The sequence below is a fragment of the Fundulus heteroclitus genome, chromosome 22, assembly GCF_011125445.2.
Source record: "Fundulus heteroclitus isolate FHET01 chromosome 22, MU-UCD_Fhet_4.1, whole genome shotgun sequence".
NCBI lineage: Eukaryota > Metazoa > Chordata > Actinopteri > Cyprinodontiformes > Fundulidae > Fundulus > Fundulus heteroclitus.
This window is the reverse complement of record NC_046382.1, coordinates 21,753,065-21,776,702: the sequence shown is the minus strand read 5'-3', so window position 1 is coordinate 21,776,702 and position 23,638 is coordinate 21,753,065. Positions and strand designations below refer to the sequence as shown.

General features: G+C 38.2%; 2 protein-coding genes across 2 annotated transcripts in view; both read right to left on the bottom strand.

The window, feature by feature from the left end:
- Positions 1 to 752: 752 nt before the first annotated feature.
- LOC105938664 (pyrokinin-1 receptor) lies at positions 753 to 8,501 on the bottom strand. Its single transcript, XM_036125835.1, has 7 exons — positions 7,778 to 8,501; positions 6,748 to 7,163; positions 6,555 to 6,651; positions 6,089 to 6,294; positions 2,497 to 2,718; positions 2,246 to 2,423; positions 753 to 2,123 (listed from the first exon to the last, which is right to left on the bottom strand). Exons 2-7 carry the CDS (start codon positions 6,895 to 6,897, stop codon positions 1,756 to 1,758), a joined length of 1,221 nt encoding a protein of 406 aa, XP_035981728.1. The 5' UTR covers positions 6,898 to 7,163; positions 7,778 to 8,501; the 3' UTR covers positions 753 to 1,755.
- A 3,283-nt stretch (positions 8,502 to 11,784) lies between these two features.
- The window catches only part of abcc2 (ATP-binding cassette, sub-family C (CFTR/MRP), member 2), a 28,760-nt gene continuing 16,906 nt past the window's right edge, over positions 11,785 to 23,638 (bottom strand). The window contains exons 19-31 of the mRNA XM_036126559.1: positions 23,383 to 23,550; positions 21,710 to 21,893; positions 21,418 to 21,559; positions 21,134 to 21,236; positions 20,815 to 21,034; positions 19,070 to 19,224; positions 18,768 to 18,923; positions 16,542 to 16,741; positions 16,292 to 16,418; positions 16,040 to 16,141; positions 14,416 to 14,559; positions 12,066 to 12,224; positions 11,785 to 11,981 (exon numbers count right to left, since the gene is read on the bottom strand). Of these exons, the coding sequence (XP_035982452.1) occupies positions 11,799 to 11,981; positions 12,066 to 12,224; positions 14,416 to 14,559; positions 16,040 to 16,141; positions 16,292 to 16,418; positions 16,542 to 16,741; positions 18,768 to 18,923; positions 19,070 to 19,224; positions 20,815 to 21,034; positions 21,134 to 21,236; positions 21,418 to 21,559; positions 21,710 to 21,893; positions 23,383 to 23,550 (2,043 nt within the window). The 3' untranslated portion in view covers positions 11,785 to 11,798. The remainder of the gene's footprint in view (positions 11,982 to 12,065; positions 12,225 to 14,415; positions 14,560 to 16,039; positions 16,142 to 16,291; positions 16,419 to 16,541; positions 16,742 to 18,767; positions 18,924 to 19,069; positions 19,225 to 20,814; positions 21,035 to 21,133; positions 21,237 to 21,417; positions 21,560 to 21,709; positions 21,894 to 23,382; positions 23,551 to 23,638) is intronic.

Sequence of the window (23,638 nt, the reverse complement as noted above, 5' to 3'; positions counted from 1 at the left end):
AACTCATTTGTTCCGCTTTCCATTAAAGCAATAAACAGCATCAAGCAGTAAACTGTGGAATAGACAACGCAACGGTATCCAAAATTTTAAACTAAACTGACATGCTTTTTTAATGTGTCCATTATCTCTTACAACAGATTTTTTAAAGAAGGGTTTTTATACATTTTTATTTATTTTATTTTTAAATTTTTTATTGTGAATGTAATGTAACATGCTCCTTTATGTATCTAGTTATTGTCTTATAATGGAATTTCTATAGTTGTGTTTTTTATGTGTGAATGTAGTGTGACACATAGTTTGGACTATGTAGCAGCCAGAGTCTGTACCCAAATCATGTTTCCTTTGGGACAATAAAGTTATTCTATTCTATTCTAACATGCAGTACAAGATCAAGTTTTACAGAATATTTTTACTATAACTCTGCTTCGACAAAATGATTTACAGAAATATTTTATTGCAGTTTGGCAAATACAACCCGTCTAACCTGACACAAAGAATAGTTTTTATTTTGTAACTATTTGCAAAAAAGCTGTTTACCAATAGTTTAAAATCTCTAAAAGTTATCATAAACAAACTATTTTATAATCAGTCTTTGAGGATTGCTTCTTGGAATTTGTATCCTCAATGTTGGTGTTCTGATCAAACGACAACGAAATGCCAGCATTAGATCTACGTCAACCTGTGGTGTATTGGCAAATCCTTAAAATTAATTTCTATGTTTTTTTATCAATTAGAAAAAAGAAAGGCAGAAAGAGAGCAGAAAATATATATTAAAAATGGACAAGTAATCATTCATTTGTATGAATTGCTCCCCCCCTTTGCTCCCTAGAGGGGGCAGCGAATCAAAAACATGCCTCATCATCTCACAATGGTAGCAATCAAAATCAAGCTGTCTGTGTGAACTTTGCCTCACTAAAAATAAAACTGTAGGGAATAAAAAGCTCATAACCCTGATATTTTTCGATATAATTTTGTTGGCGTTTTGTTTTTAACAGAATGTAGATGTGCGCTATTGATGGAAAAAAACATCTACATTATTGGCAAAAGCAAAATACACAGCAAGATTCTGAAAATATCTTAAATTGGTAACTTTGTAATCAAATTCTACATATTAAGAGATGTTATGGTTAGGCGGGGGCTAAAAATGCCAGGATGGGAGTTAACTCAGTTAAAGAATAATTCAAGACACAAAAAAAAGATATGTTTCATTTTAATATATATCTATAATTTCTTGTTCTTGTTTCTTTATGACGCTGAAGGATACACGTAACAAACATCTCAGCAATAGACTCCAGTAATAACCCATAACAACATATACTTGAAAATATACACTAACAGTTGGTTGATAAACAACGTTGACGGTAATTGTTGTGCAACTATTCTTAATGGTACATTTAGAATAAGATTCACATTTTTTACCATTAGCACACAGTTACTTTGACATGTAACCAAAAACTTTTTTTTTTTTTTTTTGTAAAACATCATAAAACAAGGTCTTTCAAGAAAATTACATGACGCTGAAAGCACTGAAAGCATTTTTCCAGCGTTTTCAAGTCGTAACTGGAATCAAATGTTTTTTTTTTTTACATTAGCAACACTCTGACATTGTATCACATGAACAAAAGGAAGTGGCAGAAAGCAGAAAATCACATACTTTGTCTCTAAGAGCATGAAAGACTAAAGCATATGGTTGGGAGTGCTTTTTGTTGCAGCCTGCACTGAAAAGACCTTCCCCAGCCCTTTGCCTGCTCTCCTTCAGAGTCGTCCCCCCTTCTCGCTTTTTGCTTTGTAGAATTTTCCGTCGGTCTTCTCTCTGGCCGTTGTGCTCGCATCCTCGCTGGAACTTCGCGTCCTCCGCCAAGACAGGCCCCGGTGCCTCCAGTAGCAGCGGGGTCTGAGCTTTCTCAACGTTCTCCAGCACGCCCTGCGGAACGTGTGGGACGAAATACAGAACAGAAGCGGGTCCAGAGCGCCGTTTATGTACCACAGTGGAAGGGACAGATATGATTTCAGGACAGTGTAGACGGAAAGGACCGTGTCGGACCACACCACCACGTAGACCTGCATGAGGGATGAGGCGATATCTGGAAAGTTGAAGAAGAAAAAGGCGACCACAACTGCACCTAAGAAAAGACAAACGTTAAGAAGTTGAAATGCTGTAAATGTAGCCGTACTGTTCATCACGGCTCCATCATACTTGGTCCTTTACAGGATGTTCATTTTCACAGTTTTTCCTTCAGCTCACCCATCAGTTTCAAAGCCTTCTTTTCGTTCAAAAGTAGCTTTCCAATCCGGTGGCACTGGACATCTCGCCTTCCCTCTAAATCTGGCCTCACAAGACCCATGTTCCTCCTCTGACGACCGTTTCGCTGTAGGTGGAGCAGGATGAGCATGTAGAGTGTAAAGATGGAAACCAGGGGGACCTGTAGTCAGGCAGGAAGGTTTAGGGCTCGTGTCTGATGCCGGAGCAGACGAAACCTGCGACGCTGGTCTCACCAGAAAGAAGAGCCCGGCTCTCAGGAGTAAGGCTCCTTTGTAGATGTGTGCCGGGTCGGGCTCTGTCATTTCACACATGGTGGAGACCTGAAAGGCGTCTTCCTGCGTGGTCGCGGTGTAGTCCAGGATGCAGGCGCGTGCCTGGTCATAGACCAGTGCAAATGGCACTGCTGAGACCAGGGAAACGACCCACACAATGACGAGGCATGGCAGTCGAGATTTCTTTAGCGCGAAGATGAGAGAGTGGGAGGAAAAACAGTTATTTTTGCAGCCTTTTATTAATCAGCCTTTTTTTCATACAGCTAATTACTAAGGGGGGGCACAGGGTGGTAATCACAACCATTCAAGTCACGGGAAACAATGAATTATTAATGCACAGTGTGAAATATACCGAGGTGCTGAAAAGTCAATGAGTCAGGAAATGTGGTAATTAATAGTGAATCAGACTGTGGGCATTGATGGTGCTGATTTCATGCATTTTAAACTACAGACTGAAGAAGGGACCGGTGCTCAAAATGAAAATCCTTCATTGGAGCATTTTTATGTTCGGATTAGACCAGGGCCAGTTTCTGGGATCATGCCAAGGTTTTTTAAAAAGTTCATAGCTGTTTAAATGAGAAGCAGGATGACTCAGAGTACAGGCAGCGGACTCAGGACTTTGTAGACTGGTACCAGCAGAACCAACTCCTGATCAACACGGGGAAAACCAAAGAGCTGGTGGTGGATTTCCTCAGTCACTGACCCACCATACCGCTACTGCTGAACATCCAGGGAACTGTCAGTGACATAGTGGACCAAGTAAACAACCCCTGGTGTTATTTTTTTATACGTTTTACGATCCATTTTAAAGTTCACTTATTTGCTTTTAAATCTCTTAATGGTTTGGGCCCCCGTACCTTTCTGAGCTGCTGCACATTTCCTAAGGTCTGCCAACCAGCAGCTCCTTGTTGTCCCTAAAGAAGAAAAGAAATTAAGAGGAGATCGTGCCTTCACTGTAGTGGCTCCACAGTGGTGGAATAATCTCCCCTTGGATGTCAGGTACGCCTCATCTCTTTTAGAGTTTAAGACTGTTCTTAAAAGACACTTGTTTGCAGAAGCATTTTGCACATTCTGAGAGGTTGATTCTATTTTTTAATTATTTTTAAATGATTTTGAATTAGTTTTACAGTTTACAGTTTACAGTTATTCATCTTATTTTCTATTTTAGCTTGTCTGTGTTATACTTGTCTATTTTAATTTTATGGTTACTTTCAGTTGTATGTACAGCATTTTGATGACCTTTGTTATATTAAAGTGCTTTGTGAAAAAAGGGGGTATGGTACCGATATGGTATTTTTGACCAGGATATGTCATTCATATCCCATAGTAAACAGGTTTCTAGGGATTGCTTTTTTCACCTCCAAAATATCGCCAGGATTAGAAATACTCTGTCCAGGAGTGATGCTGAAAAACTAGTCCATGTATTTGTTACTTCAAGGCTGGACTATTGTAATTCTTTACTATCAGGAAGTCCACAAATTCAGTATGAAGCCTGTTTGTCCATGATTTGAGAAGGTCAATAAGATGATGGAGATGAGAGAAATCTCATTTGATTGGCAAATCATCTTATTTACGTGCTCAAATCAAATATACTCATTTCAAGAAAATTGTACTTATCTTTAGTTTTGTTTTTGCAGTGTAGAATTTAAAATTCTCCTTCTAACGTATAAAGCCCTTAATAATCAAGCTCCATCATATATCAGAGCTCTGATTACCCCGTATGTTCCTAACAGAGCACTTCGCTCTCAGACTGCAGGTCTGCTGGTGGTTCCTAGAGTCTCTAAAAGTAGAATGGGAGGCAAAACCTTTAGCTATCAGGCTCCTCTCCTGTGGAACCAACTCCCAGTTTTGGTCCATGAGGCAGACACCCTGTCTACTTTTAAGACTAATCTTAAAACTTTCCTTTTTGACAAAGCTTATAACTATAGTGGCTCATGTTACCCTGAGCTACCTCTATAGTTATGCTGCCATAGGCTTAGGCTGCTGGAGGACTTCAGGGTCTATTTTTCTTACTCTACTGAGTTCTCCTACTGTTCTCCGATTTGCATTGTTTATTTCAGCTTTTAACTTTTTTTTTCTCTGTCTTTTTCTCTTCATAGTAGGTACACCTAGTCTGTTGTTCTGTTAGCTGTGACAGCATCCAGGGGGGCAGATCATTCTGCCATTGTGTCTCTGCTCTGTCTTCTCTTATCCCCAGTTGGTCACGGCAGATGACCGTTCATACTGAGCCCAGTTCTGCTGGATGTTTTCCTCTCAGTTAAAGGGGGATTTTCTCTCCACTGTCGCTTCATGCATGCTCAGTATGAGGAATTGCTGCAAAGCCATGGACAATGCAGAGGATTGTCCCTGTGGCTCTAGGCTCCTTCTGGATGAGTGAATGCCTGCTTGTCAAGACTCCATGCAATCTGCTGGGTTTTCTTAGATAGGAAACTTCCGACCAATCTGTCTGTATGATTTGATTGAATTGGCTTTGTAAAGTGCCTCAAAATGATGTGTTGGGCAGAAGGAGATCTTTTGGAGTGCAGGAGGTGGTCCTGAAGACTTTTTTTTAACTTTTTAGTGGCATCAACCATCACCTTGTGTGTAGTTTGTTGGAGCAGTAGCTTATCTACAGCTGAGAGGAAACTGTTAGACAAGCTTATCAGGATGGCCATGTCTATCCAAGGATGCCACCTTGACCCAGTGCAGGTGATGGGGAACAGAAGGACAACTGAAGCTGTTGCAGAGCTGGAGAGCTCCTTCAATAAAAGACTGCTGCATTCTAGGTGGACAATGGAGCGTCATTTCAGATATTTCCTCTCTGTTGCTGTTAGACTTTATAACCATGACTGTTCCCAACAAACTCATTGTTGTTTTCCTGTTTTCATGGGTTTTATGAGCTGGAAGCAGAAATTATGTAAAAATAAACAAATAAAAACTTGAAATAAATTCAATTGTGGGCCCTGAATCTATAATCTATGAAATTTTGACTTTTTGAATGACTTTTTGAATGGAACTATGGTAATCAAACAACTTTTCCATGATATTCAAATATATATATATATATATATATATATATATATATATATATATATATATATATATATATATATATATATATATATATATACACACACACACATATATATATATATATGTGTGTGTATATCAATATTTTTTAGAGTCAAAATAATTAATTATTCCTATTTATTTTATTAATTATAGGACTGGGAATGAAGTTGAAATAAACGTTTTTTATTCATAATAAAAATTTGTATTTATTTTCTTGTTTCACAAGTTTTTGTAAATAAATAATTTGATATTATGCTTTGTGCATTTTAGGATTTGTGTCGTCTTCTCTTGCTAAAATGCTGTAGAAAACATTCAGGTGTACATTCAATGGACAGCAAAGTCTCTTATCTTTATGAGCGCCCATGCCCAGATCTAACTGTTTTTTGTGCGAGAACATTCAAATGAAAAACGACAACAACACAAAAACGCTTTGCAAGCGGCGTTGAGTGGAATTGTCGCTGTCAGGAACACACAGAATAGGTTTGTTGTGCAAGCACTGCACCTTCAGACTGGAGATGGACCACATAGTGTGGCATATTGCTGCATAACGCTCCGTGGTGAAGGTCACAATAACCCAGCTTGTGGTGGCGCAGTACATCTGGCGGACCATAAAGTACACTTTGCACACCGCTTGGCCGAGACGCCATGGATAGCTCTCCCAGTAATACCGATACACAGTGATTGGGATGGTCAACAGCTGCAGAATGTCTAAAAGGTTAAAAAAAATGATAGAGATGGAAGTTTGTCAACACTTTTGCAAGTCATACCTTAAAAGGCAGTCATTTTAACTTAAAGCACCAACATATCAGGAATAATAATCAGCACAATCATAAGCATGAGTGGCCGGGATTTGGCAATAGCAATGCACTTGATTCTGTTTGGGCTCATACCATAACGGAAATATCTCTTTCACCATGAAAGGTGTCAGAGATTGCACTTCACAGGAGGTGATAAATCACGGCAGGTACCTGAAATAACGAGGCTCAGAAGGTAGACACGAATGGCGCTGACTCTCATATGAGTATCCATGAGGAGGGTCAATATGCTCACACCATTGAATACGACCTGCGAAGCATTCAAAAGGAAAGCGCTTTGGATCATTTGCAATCCACAGGTAGTAAAGTCACAAATTTTTGTGTCTTGCACAGCGAGCACACATACTCCAAATAAGAAGACAAGGCTGTAAAAGACGGTCATGGGGACGGCGACTGACAGCGGTTCACTTTTGGTGACGCTGATGTCCAGCTTTGGCGTTTCACTGGGGCTGACATTACAGCTGAAGAGGAATGAAATCTGCTCTGAGAAGTTCATGCTGAGGCAGGCAGGTGGTAGCTACGGGTAGAGCTGGGTAGAAAAACTGTGTTGGGTTACTTGAGATATAAAATAAATGATGACATCACCAAGTAATCGTTAAATCAGATTGAATTGATTTGGATTCATATTTTGTTACTTTCAACTCATGTGACGTTTTAGGAGCTTTGCATGAATTAAATCATAAAGTCAATATTCCAGCTGGTGAGAGAGGAAGAGGGAGCACATCTGTTGCATATTTGGTCGGGCACATCTGAAAGCAAAAACTGGGAGAAGAAAAGAGGTAGAACATCTGCTGTTGACTGTGTTGTTTAATGGAATTTGAGAACCTTTGCATTTTCTACATAATTAACACATTAAAGATTGTGCAGCTTTGAAAAGATTTAAATCCAGCATTAAAAGGGTAATAGAAAATCTGTTTCCACTGTCAAATCTTACATTTTCTAACAGAATATGCATCCATGCACAAGAGGATTAAGAAAATCTGGGATGGTTTTGGCAGAATTATTGACTTATTTTCTTTACAAAACACATATAGTATAGTCAGAAACTGTTGAGAACTGAGATTGATTTGTTCTACCTTTAACAGCATCAAAGTGACATTCAGTTAAATAATATGCATGTAAATTATACCAGCAGTGTCCCACTGCGGAGACTTTATGCAGCATGTAAAGCAGTAAATAAATCCAGTCCTAAGCTTTTCTCGGCAAACATAAAATGAATCGTTTTTTCTAAAGATTTAATTAACCGATGTGACCTGTTGAGTTAGTTACACAGTAAGGACAGAGAATATCAGCAAACTGTTTTATTGCTATAATAGCCAAACCGAATAAACAAAGTCTTTCTGCACGTGTTTCTGATTAATGATAATTACACTCACCTTTCTCGGGAGGGAATGCAGAACAAATAACAGCAGCTCTCCTCTGTGCCAAAAAATAAAATAAAAAAAGGGAAATAAAAGATCCCCGGCTTTGATTACCTCCCTCAGTGCCTCTATAGCTCTTCTACTCCCTCTCTGATTCCTGCCTCCTCCCTCTCTCCCATCCTTCACAAAGAATCTCTTAGTCATAAGCGTAGCTGGTAAAAAAAAAAATGTTTCACATAAATGTAGCAGATAATGCCGCCAAGGGAACGCATTTTATTGAATGGTATTTGCCTCAATTTTGCTTGAGTTATATAATTAGGGGTTCTATGAATTAGAGGATGATTTTTCAAGCATGATTCTTCTAAAATTAAACAGATTTAAAAGGAACAAAACCCACAAGTTACAACATATGCACATGCTATTGTCATTTTATACATTAACATCTATAAGAATGGCCAGACAGTTTCTCCCACTCACACTGGTCCTAAGGAAACAGCAGCCAGCTGCGGTCTCGGCTGCCGAAACGGCGCTTGTGAGAACAGAAGTTTACGTGTTCCCTTCTGTTGCTATCCCTCATAAACGATTAAAAAACAACTATGGTTCTCCGTGCCATTCATCCTCCAAAGGACAGTTTTCTTGTGTTTCAGTGTTGCCGTTTTGTTTACACTAGTCAATAAGTTGGTGGGTAAATTGTATTCTGAAATTCACCAGAACTTTTTCCTATCTAGTGCCTGACTTTATTGTTTTTAAACATGTCCTGTCTGGCAGTGCAGCATTAAGAATTGTTGTCTTAATGCCAAAGTGAGCCCAACAGAATTTACTTTCACAAGTGGAGCCTTACTGCTTTCGCAATAGTGCTCCGCTTGATTTATATATGCAAAAATCTTAGATTTCATTCTGGGACTATTTCATGTTCAATGGACACAAAAGCGTGAAGGTAGAGGAGAAAAAAAGGTGACAAAAATAGAGGAAAGTAAAAGGAGAGAGCAAGATAACATTCTCGGAGTCTGCTGCTACACCTGCAAAGAGAGATAGAGAAAGACCAGCAAAACCAATTCATAAAGTATTACAGGTGCAAACAACAAACACCTTGATAACATCACTGAAAAATATACAGTATTATTTAATACAAGATGTATAAAGTGACAGCTAAAGCTAATATAGGGGATGATGGAGATGAGTTGTTCCTATTTTAAGTGCAAAAGTCTTATTCCATTGGCAGATCATCTTATTTGCCTGCTCAAATCAAGGACAGATACACACATTTTAAGATAATATTGCTTATTTTTAGTTCCGTTTTTGCAGTGTAGAAGCCTAAATGCTTTGAGTTGGTACCATTGGGCATAAAGGACAAACGCATCTCAAACCTATGACAACTCTACTAGACATTGATATAGCATTGTCATCCATGTGTAAAATTGAGCCAAAAGCTTATCAAAAAGTGCATAACAAAATATCAAACAGTTCCTTTAAAGATCTAAATACTTTAATAGGTAATATAAACTATCCAAAGAAGCAATGGTTCAGAAAGATTGTTTATTGTTCCCATACAAAATTATGTACATGTACAATATAATTTATTCATATTGTTTCCTATAAATACAGTACACCTTGCAATGTTTACTGGACAGATTTAAAAAAAAAAAACAACAACTTAAAAGTATTTTTCATTAGAGAGCTGTTAAGCTTTCTTGTGTTATCCCAGCATCCTTTGCCATGGAGTAGAAATGGCCTCGCCTTTCCATCAGATTGTCTGGAGAATCAAATTCCACTATTTGACCAGCATCAAGGACCATCACCCTGTGGAGCAGAAACATGTGTTAACATCATAACCCACTGAGCAGTGCTTACACTCGCTGTGATTAAAAACATGTTAAATTGTGACCGGTAGAGACGAGCACGTGTGCTCTTTGAAGTCAAGGAAGAAACAACCTTAAAAATATGAGTTAGAGGTACAAAAATGTTGAGAAAGGTCCTTGCTTTTCATCTCTCTCTCAGTTTATGGTGCTGCATTCACATCCAGGTGAGTCCACTTAAGACTTTGAAGTGTACCACTCTTTTTATGTTTGAGCCACTCTACTCTGACCCGCACACAAAGGGGTAAACCTGACCCGCACACAGGCTAGAAGACGGCAGGAAACTTGATTATCAAAATCATAAATATTTTGGATTTTAAAGAAGAAACTTTCTTGGAGCAAGAACATCTAAAAAAACAGGAAACAAATCACAAAAAGCTTCAAGGACAGGGTAGGGATGGGCAATTACTGGACAATTTAATGTTCATCATGGAAAACAAGGCGTCGTCTGCAAACCCCAAAACCGGAAGTACGTTTATTTCTGCTGTTTGAAATATCTTTTACCCTTTATGTTGTTTCTGTGAGACCATAGTTTAAGAAGAAGAAAGCTGTATTTGTCGTTGCAATTGCACATTCCAATGAAATTTGTCTTCTGCATTTAAACCATTCCTTAGGGAGCAATTGGCAGCTATCACAGCACCCGGGGAGCAATCTGGGGCTAAGGATTAAATCAATATATTTGGAAATTTTAATTATTGTGTATTGTTTAGCTGTACAACTGTTGAAGATGAATACAATGCATTTGTAAATACTTTATATTTTCCACTACATTGTTGAAACATTTTTTAAACGCATTATAATTAGACACAGTTTTATAGTATTTGTATTTGTTTCGAGTAATGTTTTAGTGTTCCTCTTCAAATCACACATTTCGTTCTATAGCACAAGATTTTTCATTCTTCATATTAGAACGGTTTCATGTACTTTCACAATTTTCACATAATGCCAAGTGAAAAAAATAAAAATATTCTACCAGTTTTGTGCAAGCACTGCACAATGAAAGCACTTTTAGAAACGGTAATTGTCAGTTTTAGTGAACAGCCACATGGTGCTTCAAACATCATAATTTTAGCACTCACAAACCTGAGTTATTTCTGTTATTCATCTAGTCTAAAGAAGCTCTGGTTGAAGCATTTTCGTGTAAATTTTTTAATAGTAACCGCGCATTGAGTCATTTTATATCTGTCTTCATTTCAGATTCAGTTTACACCATACTTTTATACATTTAAATTTTGCTTTTATATTTTGTGTTCCCTTTTATATTATTGTGACTATGGACCTAAGTCTGCTGATAAAGGTTGATTGAGTGAATGATTTATTGATCAAATGTTATTTAAATAAATTCTGCCTGCCTCACTTTGTCACACAAAGAATGAAACGAGAGTGCAGCAAGTGTCAGGACACCCAAACTGACTCGTGTGCTGAACTCGGACTCACCTGGAGTTGTCCATGATGCTGTGCAGGCGGTGGGCGATGGTGAGGACCGTGCAGTGGGAGAACTCTTTGCGGATAGTTTTCTGAATCAGGAGGTAGTAAATGTTCAAATTTTAAACTGGAGCTATCAGAAATAAAATAAAAACACTCTGGGACAACTCTTAGGATTGGCCATGCACAAGTGTTTTGTACATATGGGTGATACCAGGGCCAGCTGGTACAAACACCTTATAGCATAGGTGTCAAACTCAAGGCCCGCGGGACTGAATACGGACCGCGAGGTCAATTATTCAGGCCTCAAAGCCAAAAAAAAAAGGCATGATGTCATTAAAAGTAGAGGCATATATCCTTTTAAAGTGTCTAAAAGTGGCTCAAACTGCGCCTCATGAAGGTAACTCAACCCAATATCAACTTTTTTTGCAGAAAACTGTTACAAACGGGCCTAAGGTTGCTAATCTTTATGTTACTGTGCGTTTTTTTATATTCTATGTGAACTGGAATGAAATTATGAAATGAAAGGTATCGTCTATACATGTGCAACCGGCCCTTTTAATGACTTCATTATGCCAAAGTGGCCCCATATAGAAATGAGTTTGACACCCCTGCCTTATAGGAAGGAAATGCTTTTGGGAACATTAGCAATTATCAATTCTTAATTATTATCCACTTTTTGCAAACAGAAAAAAAAAAAAATCACTGAAAGTATATAGAATAATTGTCGCTCCATGTTAGCACATTCTGCTGTTTTATGAGTCAGCCCACCTGAGGTTTTCTCCTCCCTCTGCAACCTCATGCTGTAATCCTTCCTGCAGCCCAGCTACATAATCCTTCAGATGAGAGAGCTCAAGGACTTTCCAGATCTCCTCGTCGCTGAACTTATTAAACGGATCCAAATTCATCCTCAGCGAACCAGAGAACAAGACAGGATCCTGTGCTCAAAGAATCAGATACGTTAGTGTACTTATCAATTAGAGGATCTTGCACCTGCATTCATTTTTGCCTTAAATTCCTACCTGTGGGATGATTGTAAGATTATTTCTTAAATCATGGAGTCCAATTGTGGAGATATCTACATCATCGATGAGGATACGTCCTTCAGCTGCTTCAATAATGCGGAACAGGCAGTTTGTCAGGCTTGATTTTCCAGCTCCTGTGCGGCCCACTATACCAATCTGGAATTAATAAAAGAAAGCATATATTCAGTATTAAATTAAGATCCTAGATATGATTTCATATACGTCCTTTGAAAATCCATCTTTTGGTGGATGCAAACCGTTGGTATGTCCATCGCAAAAACATCAATACAATTATTTTTTTACTCTGATTGGACCCAACAACTGCATTAATGCTTTGTTTCCTACATTATTTAAAGCCAAGGCGGGATGTCACCAACTGATAAAAGCATTTTCAGAATATCAGTGTCAGGATTCAATGATGAAACGCAGCTTCTAATACTTGCTGTGTCAACTGCTAACTTTGTCAAAGTCTGAACTTCAGATCCAAAAGGATAGTTAATTCCAACCCAACTTGCTGTGTTAATAATGTAGCCGGCATCATGGAATTGGACACACAAATTTTTGAATTTTTGTAGCATTTGTAAATTTGTCCTTTTAAATTACAAAATGTCAGGTTGTCCAAAAATAGAGAGCTCTGAGGATGCCACCCTGGGCACACCTTAAATGTGTCAAATGCATTTTACAATTTAAATAATATAGAGCTCAGTTTGGTAAAGCAGAAAAAGCATTTTCCATTATTGTTTCACTGCATACCTTTAACTTGATCCACCCTAAAGTAGGCAAAGTCAAATCTAAACACAAGTATACATGCTAACACTAGCTTACCACTTTAGCAAAGGGGTCTTGGAGTAAAAATTGTCAGCAGAAGCAAGACATGAGCTTACTGAACACTGTTGCTGCATGTCCTGAGAAAACAAGGATTAGGCTACAGGATAGCATTTCAGCTGATGTAGTGTCAAAAAACTTAATAAGTTAAAGCAGCACAATGAAAGATGACATTTGTTGCTGGATCAGTATGAGGAACAAAAAAATTCCCAATTGAGACATCCATAGTGCTAAGAATTTCCCAAGGGTAATTATTTTTGCTTTATTTAGTCCTTTTAAAAAGTGAACACATATCTTTGATCTTTGCTGTTTGTCTTACTAGCAAGGGTTTTTTCAAATATAATATCAATCTCAGACTGATAAAGAAATTCAAGACTCATTAACAGAACAATCCAGATACTGGTGGCCTAAATTAAGCCACAAAGAAATCAACTGAGACCTGTCGAGTAAACAAGAGATGAATGCTCCTTTCTAAAGATGAAAGGCAGAGTTAAGGAAGAAAAGAACATGGTAGGTCTATTCCATAGTTACCGATAGTTAAGAGGCTGCAATACAGACATCCAATTTGTGCAATTAGTCCAAAGTGCTATTATTTTTGGTTTGTTTCGAAATATTTTTTATGTATTTATGCAGAATAGGTTCACCTTTTATTCATTATTAAAGACTTTTATACGATTGCAGATTGTGTTTCTCCAAGCCTTGCTGTTTGTTCTTGCCTAAAAATAAGAATATGGAACCAAAATGTTTGCGTTATTGAGAGGAAAGGCAAGAATAACGCCAACCTGGGCAAAAATGGGCCCATTAAAGTACCTTCCCTTTTTGGTCATTGCTGTTTCTCTTTGATGTCTGATCTTTTCTTACAGAGATGAATGTCAATGCTTGACATGTAGGGTTAAGCTTAATCTAATGAGCTTCATTCCCTTATCTTACACTAAAATATGTTATTTAAGTCGGTATCTGTCTGCAGAAATTGTTACAGCAAGTTTATAAAGTTTAGAAATAAAATTCTGGTTGCTATTCGTATTCCTTTGAAGAACCATTTTACTCACTTATAATTAAGCCAAAGTTTAACATTTTTAAATTTTGTTTCAATTTGGTCCATTTAGTCCAATTTGCCTTAAAATGTGCCTTTTGGTGTAAAATTTGCAAATAATTTCCTTTCCGATAATTACTAGTTGCCCCTTCAGTGATCAAATTTGTTTCTTCAGAAAACCTTTTAACCAACCAGCCTGTATTATTTCATTGAAGGGGTTCTTTAAGATGACATGTGTTGGGAATTGGCATAATATGAGTAAATTTGAATTGAAATTTGTTGTTTGGCACATAAATGAGAAAAAATTAGCTGCCCTAAACAACCTTGTGGGTATAAAAGGGTCTTATTTATTCATAGCGTTTCATTTAAAACTTTTGCCTTGAATTATATGTGGTTGTTTTTATATGTTTCATAAACACTGACACACACTGACAAAATTAAAAAAATATAAAAACACCCAAAAAACAACAAAAGAAGCCACACACAAACCTTCTCAGTGCTGGCGATGTCACAGGTAATCCCTTTCAGGACCAGGTCCAGTTCAGGTCTGTAACGGACCTTATAGTCTAAAAACTGCAGCCTTCCTGCCTCTGGCCACTTCTCTGGAGGTCGATGCTGGGTCACCCAGGGAGCCTGTGGAAGAACCGGTTCATCAGTGCTGGTCGGTGCAAGTTTAGATGATAATGTTCAGGATGTAACTGCCTGGAAAATAAACTATCCATTTGTTCTACATTTACTTGTATTTATGCTGTCACTGTAATAACCTCATCATACTATTATAAATAATATATATAATTTAAATGACATTGGAAAACATGATGCCATAAAAAAAAAAACACAGCCAAATCACCTTCCTACGCACTTAATAATAATTAATAATCACACGAGTAAGTCCACCACAGATATTTTTGACTTGTCAAACAATAAACAAAAAAACGGCAACATGAGTGCTGAAGCTCAATCACAGCATGTGTTCAACACCTCTGCAGTACTCCTAAGGTGTCGACAAAACTACAACTGTTTTTTTTTTGTTTCTTTACGCATCCTGTCTGTATGTGTAGCATTAAGAATTGCTGTTTTAATACCAAAGGGAGCCCAACAGATTTACTTTCACAAGCGGAGCATTACTGCTTTTGCTATAGCACTCCACTTGATATATATATATATATATATATATATATATATATATATATATATATATATATATATATAGATATAGATATATATATATATATGCAAAAAGCTTTGATAAATATTATTTTGGGACTATTTCACATTCAATTTACACAAAATCGGAAAGGCGAAAGAGAAAGAAAGGAAGAGAAAAAGGATAAAACAAATGCCTTGATAACATCCCTGAAAAATACGTAGTATTATTTAATACAAGATGTATAAAGCTAACGACAACTCAACCATTGATGAAATGATATTACATGAAATGATATTGCATCGGATAATGTGCTATGCAGACTTCACTGGCACTGGGAAGGTGGAAGATTAAAAGTGAAAGGACTCCATTATTGCCTTATTTATCTGGCTAGTAATTTTCTGACAACTCATGGGGAAGATAATAGTTTAAAAGAAACAAAACAGAGATAGGACACTTAAGAATCTAACAGAGATTGATATTTTATTATTGTAACCTGTCTACTATGACGCCAGATGCAACCTTGTTCAAATAAAATCAATCAAGCACTGAAGATACCATTGTGTGTCATCTATATATCCTTTTTATAGAGCAAAGCTGCCATTGGTACATGTAAGCAACCAGGGTCTTCATATGGTATGCCTAAATTGCCGTGAAAAAACACATGAAAAAACATGTGGGAAAAAAAGACACGTCATGAAAAACTGATATAAACAGTCCTGATGCAGCTGAACACTGAATTCCACCCCATTGTTCTCATTATACAATTATCACACTAAACAGGAAAGTATCTAAGCAGCAAACATACTTAAAAACGTCAAAGGATTTGATGCCTAAAGAAGGTTTTTTCCACATTTGAACTCATGTTATGTTTTTTTTTTTTTTCAAAACGGCAGTATACATTTGCCATATAGGAAACGGTGAGACATCAGCTTTAAAGTGGTGAAACATTAAAAGACAGCATACCTCATTCTCAAGCTCAGAGTATTCACTGACTCTCTCCACAGCTACAATATTAGTTTCCAGTTCTGAGGTCATCCTTACTAGCCAGTTGAGGGTTTGAGTCACCTGGAAACACGAATAGGAAATAAAATAAAAAAATACATCACTCTGTTGGTTTTGTCATTCCAGTTATCTTCAGTCAGGATGATTACTGTTATTTTTGTTTTAATTGTTTTGATTGCCCTAATGTACAGTGAAGGAGATTTAGGGACTCACATTAAGAGCATATGATATGGACAGACCAACTAGGCCGCTATCAATGGAGTCCCTGGATATAACCGCAAATAGAGCAGAGAAAAACACCACCAGGTTTCCCAGGAACTCCAGACGGATGGCCAGCCATCTGTTGAGTAAACAGACATCGTACAGAAACCCACAATTATGTTGTTCTTGAAAAACCGAAACCTGCTATTGGCTTATCTTTGAAATATATACATATTTAAAAAGCTCTCCTTCCATTACTGACCTGTTTGACACGATCCACGGATAGACACTTTTCAGGTTTTCATCGACGGTTACTTCATTGTGTTTCAAAAACCGCTCCTGATGGTTGTAGGCTCTTATCACGGACAGACCCGACACGGTCTCGCCAAAGTGAGAGTATATAGGAGAGCGAGACACCGAGTCCAGGCGGCGCAGCTGTCGGGAAGTGGCTACGTAGAATCGCTGGGAGTGGAGAGAAATCAAAATGTTTCATCAAGTTAGCACGGGCTTTATCTAAATCATTAATCATTTTATCAAGTGCCGTAAAAATAAACGAAATACGGAGATGAGGGAAGGTGTTGCTGACCTGACCTGCTACAAAGGAGGAATATGCAAACAAGCTGTGAGAGGATGCTGTTAGTGCGGGGCCCGCTTTGGACAAAATTAAAGTTGAGGTATGAACCTATTGTAGAACAGACTTAAGAGCAGGACACAGGAGGGGAAGCCACCACCTCCAGGACCGAGAGGGATCCCTCCCATCTGGAACTATCAGGACGTTTTTGGGGGGGTGGAGCTCCTCTCTGGGGATTAGGAGAGGTCTCAGGCCACCAAATGCAAGCAGTCCCCTGTTCTGCCATGGCGTATGCAGCAGCCAGAAGAGCCGATGAGGTTCAGGGCTCCAGCAAACGCCAGATAGCAGATAGGGATAAAATGAAAGCATCCAATACTGAATACCTCATAAAAATCTGCCGTAGTCTACTACCTCTTATTGGTTAGCTTGTCATTGAGTTGCCACGCCTCAGTCTCTGTTTAAGTGCTTTGAATGGAGCACTACTGAGGGATGCTGATTTGATAACTTGAAGCTTCTCCTCTCGAAAAATAATCACTACTCCTTTCTGCCCCTCACTGCATAAATCACCATAAAAGGGTTAATATTATGAACTTAAATTTACTTTTGTGTCAAGACCAACAACCTGAACGTAGTTGAAAATGAAGAGCTGTAATAATAACATAGGCTCTTTAACTCACTTTGATTAACCTATGTTTCGGTAAACATAAAAAAAACAGCATACTAAGACTGTTATGTTATTTACCAAGTATCAAAAGAAAAATCTACAGTGTAAAGTTTGGGAAAACACACTGTTTTCATTCTTCTCATAACCTTAATGTTTCAAAACAGTTGACACTGAGTCATGTCTCTTCGTTAAGCTGCTAAACTCAAACCAGGCTGAGCCGGCAAAAAGTGCGATCATTACAGAATAATATTTCTAAAGGAAACCATTTTCATTAAACAGGTAACAGATTAAAATGCCGCACAACGCTGTGCAATAGTGGTACTATTCCTAAATGATTATCAACTTTAATGCAGCCCTTGAGTTATGAATGGATTCATTTCTAGGCATCTGTTCAGTTACAGAAAACCATTAAAAGTTCTGGTTTCTTTTAAGAAATATGTTGATTAACATGAGAGAAAAGTCATTTCTTTTTGATGATTAGGTAGAGACTACAGTTTCTGAATTTCTTCTATATATATATATATATATATATATATATATATATATATATATATATATATATATATATATATATATATACTGCATTTTATAACAGATGATTGTAAATAGTATGCAAAAGCATCAAATGCCTCTCAAGGTTTTCTCTGAACTCCTGAGTTTTTATAACTTGATTTAAAAAATAAGGTAAAGGCACTTCAAATTTTTTTAAGTGCACTCCAGGTCTAAATGATACACGACAAGCTGAATTAAAGTGGAAAACTTTCCATGTGGTCTGATGATTGAAACATTTTAGTAGTGAAAACATCGATTTCTCCACGCTTAAGAGAGAGGACCTATCTGGCTTGTACAGGTGATAGTAATGGAAACACACAACAGGGGCTGAGGTTGAGACCTTGGATGAAAAATCACATCAGACTGAGAGCTATCTCACCATCTAGCCTGCTATCCATTGTCCAGCTACTATCCACAGATGAAGGCAGTGGGTAAGGAGGTGAGCCAGTGACAGCAAAGCCCAGATGGCCGGTGCTCACATTAGGTCGGCTTATTACAATCCATACTTGATGCAGGACTTTGCTATGTGCTAGAGTATGTCAGATGAGGTAGGAAGAAGTGTCCGTTAGCATTAATGGTGTACTGCTGTTGACAGTGGGTGGATGGGTGAAACTAGAGAGTAGCCAGTGAAGCTGGACAGTCCATCACATATTTTGTGACGCTTGGTTATTTACATTCTGCCCGTGTCTGAGTTCACTTACCTGCACAAAAAAGTAAATCACAGCCAGAGGAATGATGATGATGGTGAAGAAAGGCGTAGCCAGACAGATGACAAACAGTGTCCCCAGTACGCCCAGCAAACACAAGATCCAGGAGCGAAACGATTGAGGGATGGTTTCGTCTACTGTGAATATGTCCTACAGAAGAAGTGTATGCAATGTTGGCATGATTAATTATTCAATAAGAAGTTCAATTATAACTGGGTGCAGATTACAACTTAAAAATCTAGCAGATTTACGAAGGTGAATGAATAGAAATACAATAAAAATAAATAAAGCCCCACCTTTGCAAACCGGTTGACAACTCTTCCGATTGGTGTAGTGTCAAAGAAAAGCATGGGGACCCGGAGAATGTTGTTTAGTAGTCTCGAATGCAGAATCCGAGATGCGTTAACTGAAGCGTTGGCTAGGAGCAGCGTGCCAAGGAACACAAATAAACCTGTAACATAAGCAGTGACATAATGGGAACATCCCGTGTGAACGTCTGTGGTCAGCAGTCATTGAGTGAGAGGCAGGGAAGATAGGTGAGTAGGTCGCCAGACTCTGACAAGGTAACACAGACAAGCCGGACAAACAAGCATTTTGCACAAAACTCACACCTAACCGCATTCAGGCTGACCGATTAAACTAGCATTTGTGTTTTTGGACCGTGTGGGAAGTACCAGATGAAAACCACCTGCATGGACAAGAGGAACATGCAAACTCCACCCGTGGTCTATAGAGCATCAGATGAACCGGACCATACTTTGAATTATATGTTTTGTTTAGCATATCGGTCAGCTAAAAACACCAACTGTTCTTTTTACAGGGTCCATTTATTGACATTTGAGAACACTTGGTTAAGCAAAAGCATTTTTACTGCAATGACGTCGGGATTTTTTGACCGCTGGAATGCTTTGGTCTACACAGCTGTTCATATCTGACTCATTGACTGTGGAGTCCCCAGGTTCTGTGGCTGCAATGCAACCCCAAAACATAACCCCTCAACAACCATGCTCGACAGCTGGTATGCAGTCCTTGCTCATACCCACTGTTTAGTATCTGCTAAATGTTCTGCTTGGAATTGGGGCAAAACAACTTCCCATCACCACCTAGGTAACCGATGCAGTGCAGGAATGTATTTCGTTTTTAACAAGACAAGTTTTTTCCTCCTGGCAGCCCTTTGCTTTTGTCTGATTGCGTTAATTTAACGCATACGAGCGCTGTAGTAAGGTGCAATACTGAGAGTCTGCAATTCTTGTGAAGGTAACATGATTTTGACATGTGTTGAATGTCTTAAGAAGTTCCAAGAGACCGATTTTAAAGAGGACTTCAGGATTTTAAAGAGAGGTTTACAATACCAGTTCACTGTTTTTCTGTCTTTCTCAACAGTTCCTAACCTGGGATTACAGAACATACGCAATGTTCCCATTAAAGGGAAAGGTTCAAATTTGCATAATATTTTTCTAAAAATCAGTTGGAGGATGTACACGCTGCTATTTTACACAGAAATAAATGAATAAAAATGACTTCTCCTTTGAAAAGATGACTATATAGCAAAGAAAAAAACAACGACAACATTAAGCAGAAAGGAACTCTTTAAATGCAAACTGCAGAAAAGAATTAGAAGATGAATCATATATAGACCATAACTCCCACTTCAGATCCTGACAAACACGCTTGAACAGGAAATTAAAGCTCCTTTATGCAAACCTATTAGATCAATTCGGAGTGACCTTCAATTTCATCTCAAGTCATTAAAGATCAAACACTTGCATCTCCACAGAAAGCTGAGGATATTACATGATTTATTGAATCCTCAATGAAAAATATTAAATATTCCAAGGTACAACTTGTGAACGCGGAGCTCATGGAAGTGGTTGAGCTATTTTGCTGTCTGTGACGCAAAATCCAGTTTGAATACTTGGGGTGTATTATTGAACACATTTCCCCAGAGCCTTAAATCTAAAAACCGAGAAATGTAGACGTAAACAAACCAAGTGAGTAAAATCTGAAAGTTACACAAAAAAAAAAAAAAAAGAGCAGTTACCCTGAGCTACTCCAAGAGCACCAAACACTCCCACCCTGGTGTCCCTCATCGAGGAAGGGTACGTCTGGTTGTAGTACTCTGCTGCATCATTGGTCCAGTCACTCAGCCACAGGTTTTGACCGATGAAGGCGATATTTTGGATAAAGTAAATTAAGAAGATCCAAAAAGTATATCCCCAGCCCATGGCTCGCAGGTACTGCAGGTACACCGAGAATTTGACCTGGATGTCAGAGAGAAGATACTCAGAAAACAGCTTCTACATTTTCAGCCACAGTTGTTTTCCTCCTATTGTTAAATGAGGTACACTCAAAATGTTTACCTGTCCCGTTTCCATAGTTTCTTTCTCTATCAGCCTTTGACCTTTTTTTGTCTCCCCAGTATCTTCTGCTGGTTTTAAGGTGCTGTTTTTTCTTAATCTGAAGCTGAAGACGGGACACAGCAGATAAAAATAATAGACAAGAATAGAAGAAGAAACCTTGAATGAAATGTATGAAGAAAATCAATTCCAATGCAAAGCAACCGCTGACATGTGTGTAACTACGTTATTTATTTAGTTTTATATTTTTGCACCAGATGTTACTTTACACAAGAAGGTTTTCAAACCTGCTTCTAGTTCCTCTTTGGCTGCGTCGGATGCTGTTTTCTCTTTTCAGTGTAAAAGAAACGGCGTCCTCTGGAGGGCAGTCTGGCTGAGTGTCCTCTCTGTCGGGGATGAGCTCCACATCCTCTGTATCCTGGTAACCATCTGCAAGGACATTGATCAAAACTAGTCAATATGACTACACAGTATCAGATGCTCACTCACATGCAGCATCGATTCCCGTTACCATCCAAAACAGAAAAGGAATTTGGCCTTTCACAAAACATGCTACATTTCAGGAAAGGCTGTGATTACCTTTTTCATGGGTTGTCTGATTACTTTGCTCCTTGGCGTATTCGTCCAAAAATTCTGAAAAAGCTCCTTTGCTGGCACGGAGGCTCTGGTAGGATCCGATCTCAGAAACCTGTCCGTTTACCAAAACCACAACTTCATCCACATAAGGCAGGAAACTAACTCCATGAGTCACCAGGATACGAGTCTGCAGAGACAAAAGCGCATTAGTTAATAAGATATTGTATTTTAGCCTTTGCTGACACAAAATTATTGTAACAAATTGGAGATAAAAATTAATCTCTGTATTTCCTAAAGTCTGATTTAAGTCCATTTGGGATACTACTACTGCGGTACATATTATGCAAAGCAGAAAGAGCCAGATCGTTTCAATGCTTAGAGTTAAACCCAAACCAGATTCAGGAGCTTTTCAAAATGTGAGTTTGACACAAAATCCCCCCAAAATGCTTAGTTTCACAGAACAATTACGACATTTCAGTTACAAGTTTAACATCTAACTAACATTTTAGTTTGAGATATATTAAATCCGTAAAACTGGTTAAACTAGAGATCAGTCTGACTAGCTGTTATTGTTCTGCACTGAGGATTTCTACTAAACATAAGGGAATTATTACTGATGATAACGTTCCACTCCATAATCACTTTATGTTCATTTTAAAACATCAGTAAAACCATTTTTTTAGGGCAACTACTCTCTACAACAGAAATTGTTTTATCATCTTGGCGGGAATCACGACAGGAAGGCTAGAAAATGCTGTTAATTATAGTTAAAGTTCTTCAAAAGATATAAAAAAAATGGGCTCAAATTGATACTGGCGTGTCAGAACTGTACACAACCAGAGATTAGAAATAGTCCACAATTTCTAATCTCCAGCTGAGAAAATAGTTTTGAACGATCAAAGTCACCAAAGACATTTGTGACTAGAGAATACATTACTCTGTTTCAGAAGAGAATAAATTATTGATCTGCATCCAGTAAACAAAGCAACTGAGAGAACTCCTGAAACAAGCCAAATTAGGTCCAAAACTGTTTAATCCATCTTTCAAACCCCCAAAGACGGAAGTGATCTGTAATGAAGAAGCGTGGTCTGACAAATTCTTGAAAAACTATTGCTGAAAATCACGCCAACGTTGGGCAAAATCTATTCACTGAAATTCACAAGAGGGGAAATCAAAAGAGCGTTTTTACACAAAGTTCAGGAATAAACGGCCATGAAGAGGAAGCCTAAAAAAAAACAACTCCTTTATGAAACAAATCCATAAAAGAGAATTGGTTTGGAAAGAGGCAACGGAAAAAGGTCATTTCAACAAAAGCGTGTGTATAAGGAAAGCAGCAGAAGATGTGATTATTTGCGAGAGTCTTTGGGTGCTTCTGTTGACTGGGCTTGTTTCACATTCAGTTTTAGCGCTGTGCACACAGCAGCAGGGGGGATCCTGCAGTTCCAGGCTTAGTGCCTCAACTCTGCAATCGTTTATGCAAGATCTTGGCCAAGCATTATTGTTGCACCAGATAAAATAAAGCTTGCAACATAGGTTTGATAAAACCGTGCCACAACAGCTGTTTGTGAAAATGAAAATGCTAAATTAACATTTACCTACTGAAAATGTATCGATGACATCTTCAGTTGGCGAGACCACAGGTTTTTCTTTAGTGTTAATTTAGGACGAGTACAAACCTTGTTTTTGAGAAGCCCATTGGGTCCAATAACTTTATCAAACAGATGCTTTCCGACATGAGAGTCCACAGCAGACAGGGGGTCATCTAACAGAAAAATATCAGCCTGGCTGTAGGCCGCTCTGGCCAAGCTGACACGCTGTTTCTGACCTCCTGACAGGTTGATACCCTAAGAACAGAGATGAGAGCACAACACAGGATGCTATGAGCTTTACAGAACCATGCAAGGTTTTCATTTACGTCAGGTTTATGACATT

Bases quoted from the DNA above. Each gene is read 5' to 3' on its own strand.
- LOC105938664 (XM_036125835.1), bottom strand. From the start codon at position 6,897: ATGAACTTCTCAGAGCAGATTTCATTCCTCTTCAGCTGTAATGTCAGC. The intron at 6,652-6,747 runs GTATGTGTGCTC...AATGCTTCGCAG, and splicing joins GCCTTGTCTTCTTATTTGGA to GTCGTATTCAATGGTGTGAG. The intron at 2,719-6,088 runs GTGCAGTGCTTG...TTCGCGCTAAAG, and splicing joins GGTCCATCTCCAGTCTGAAG to AAATCTCGACTGCCATGCCT.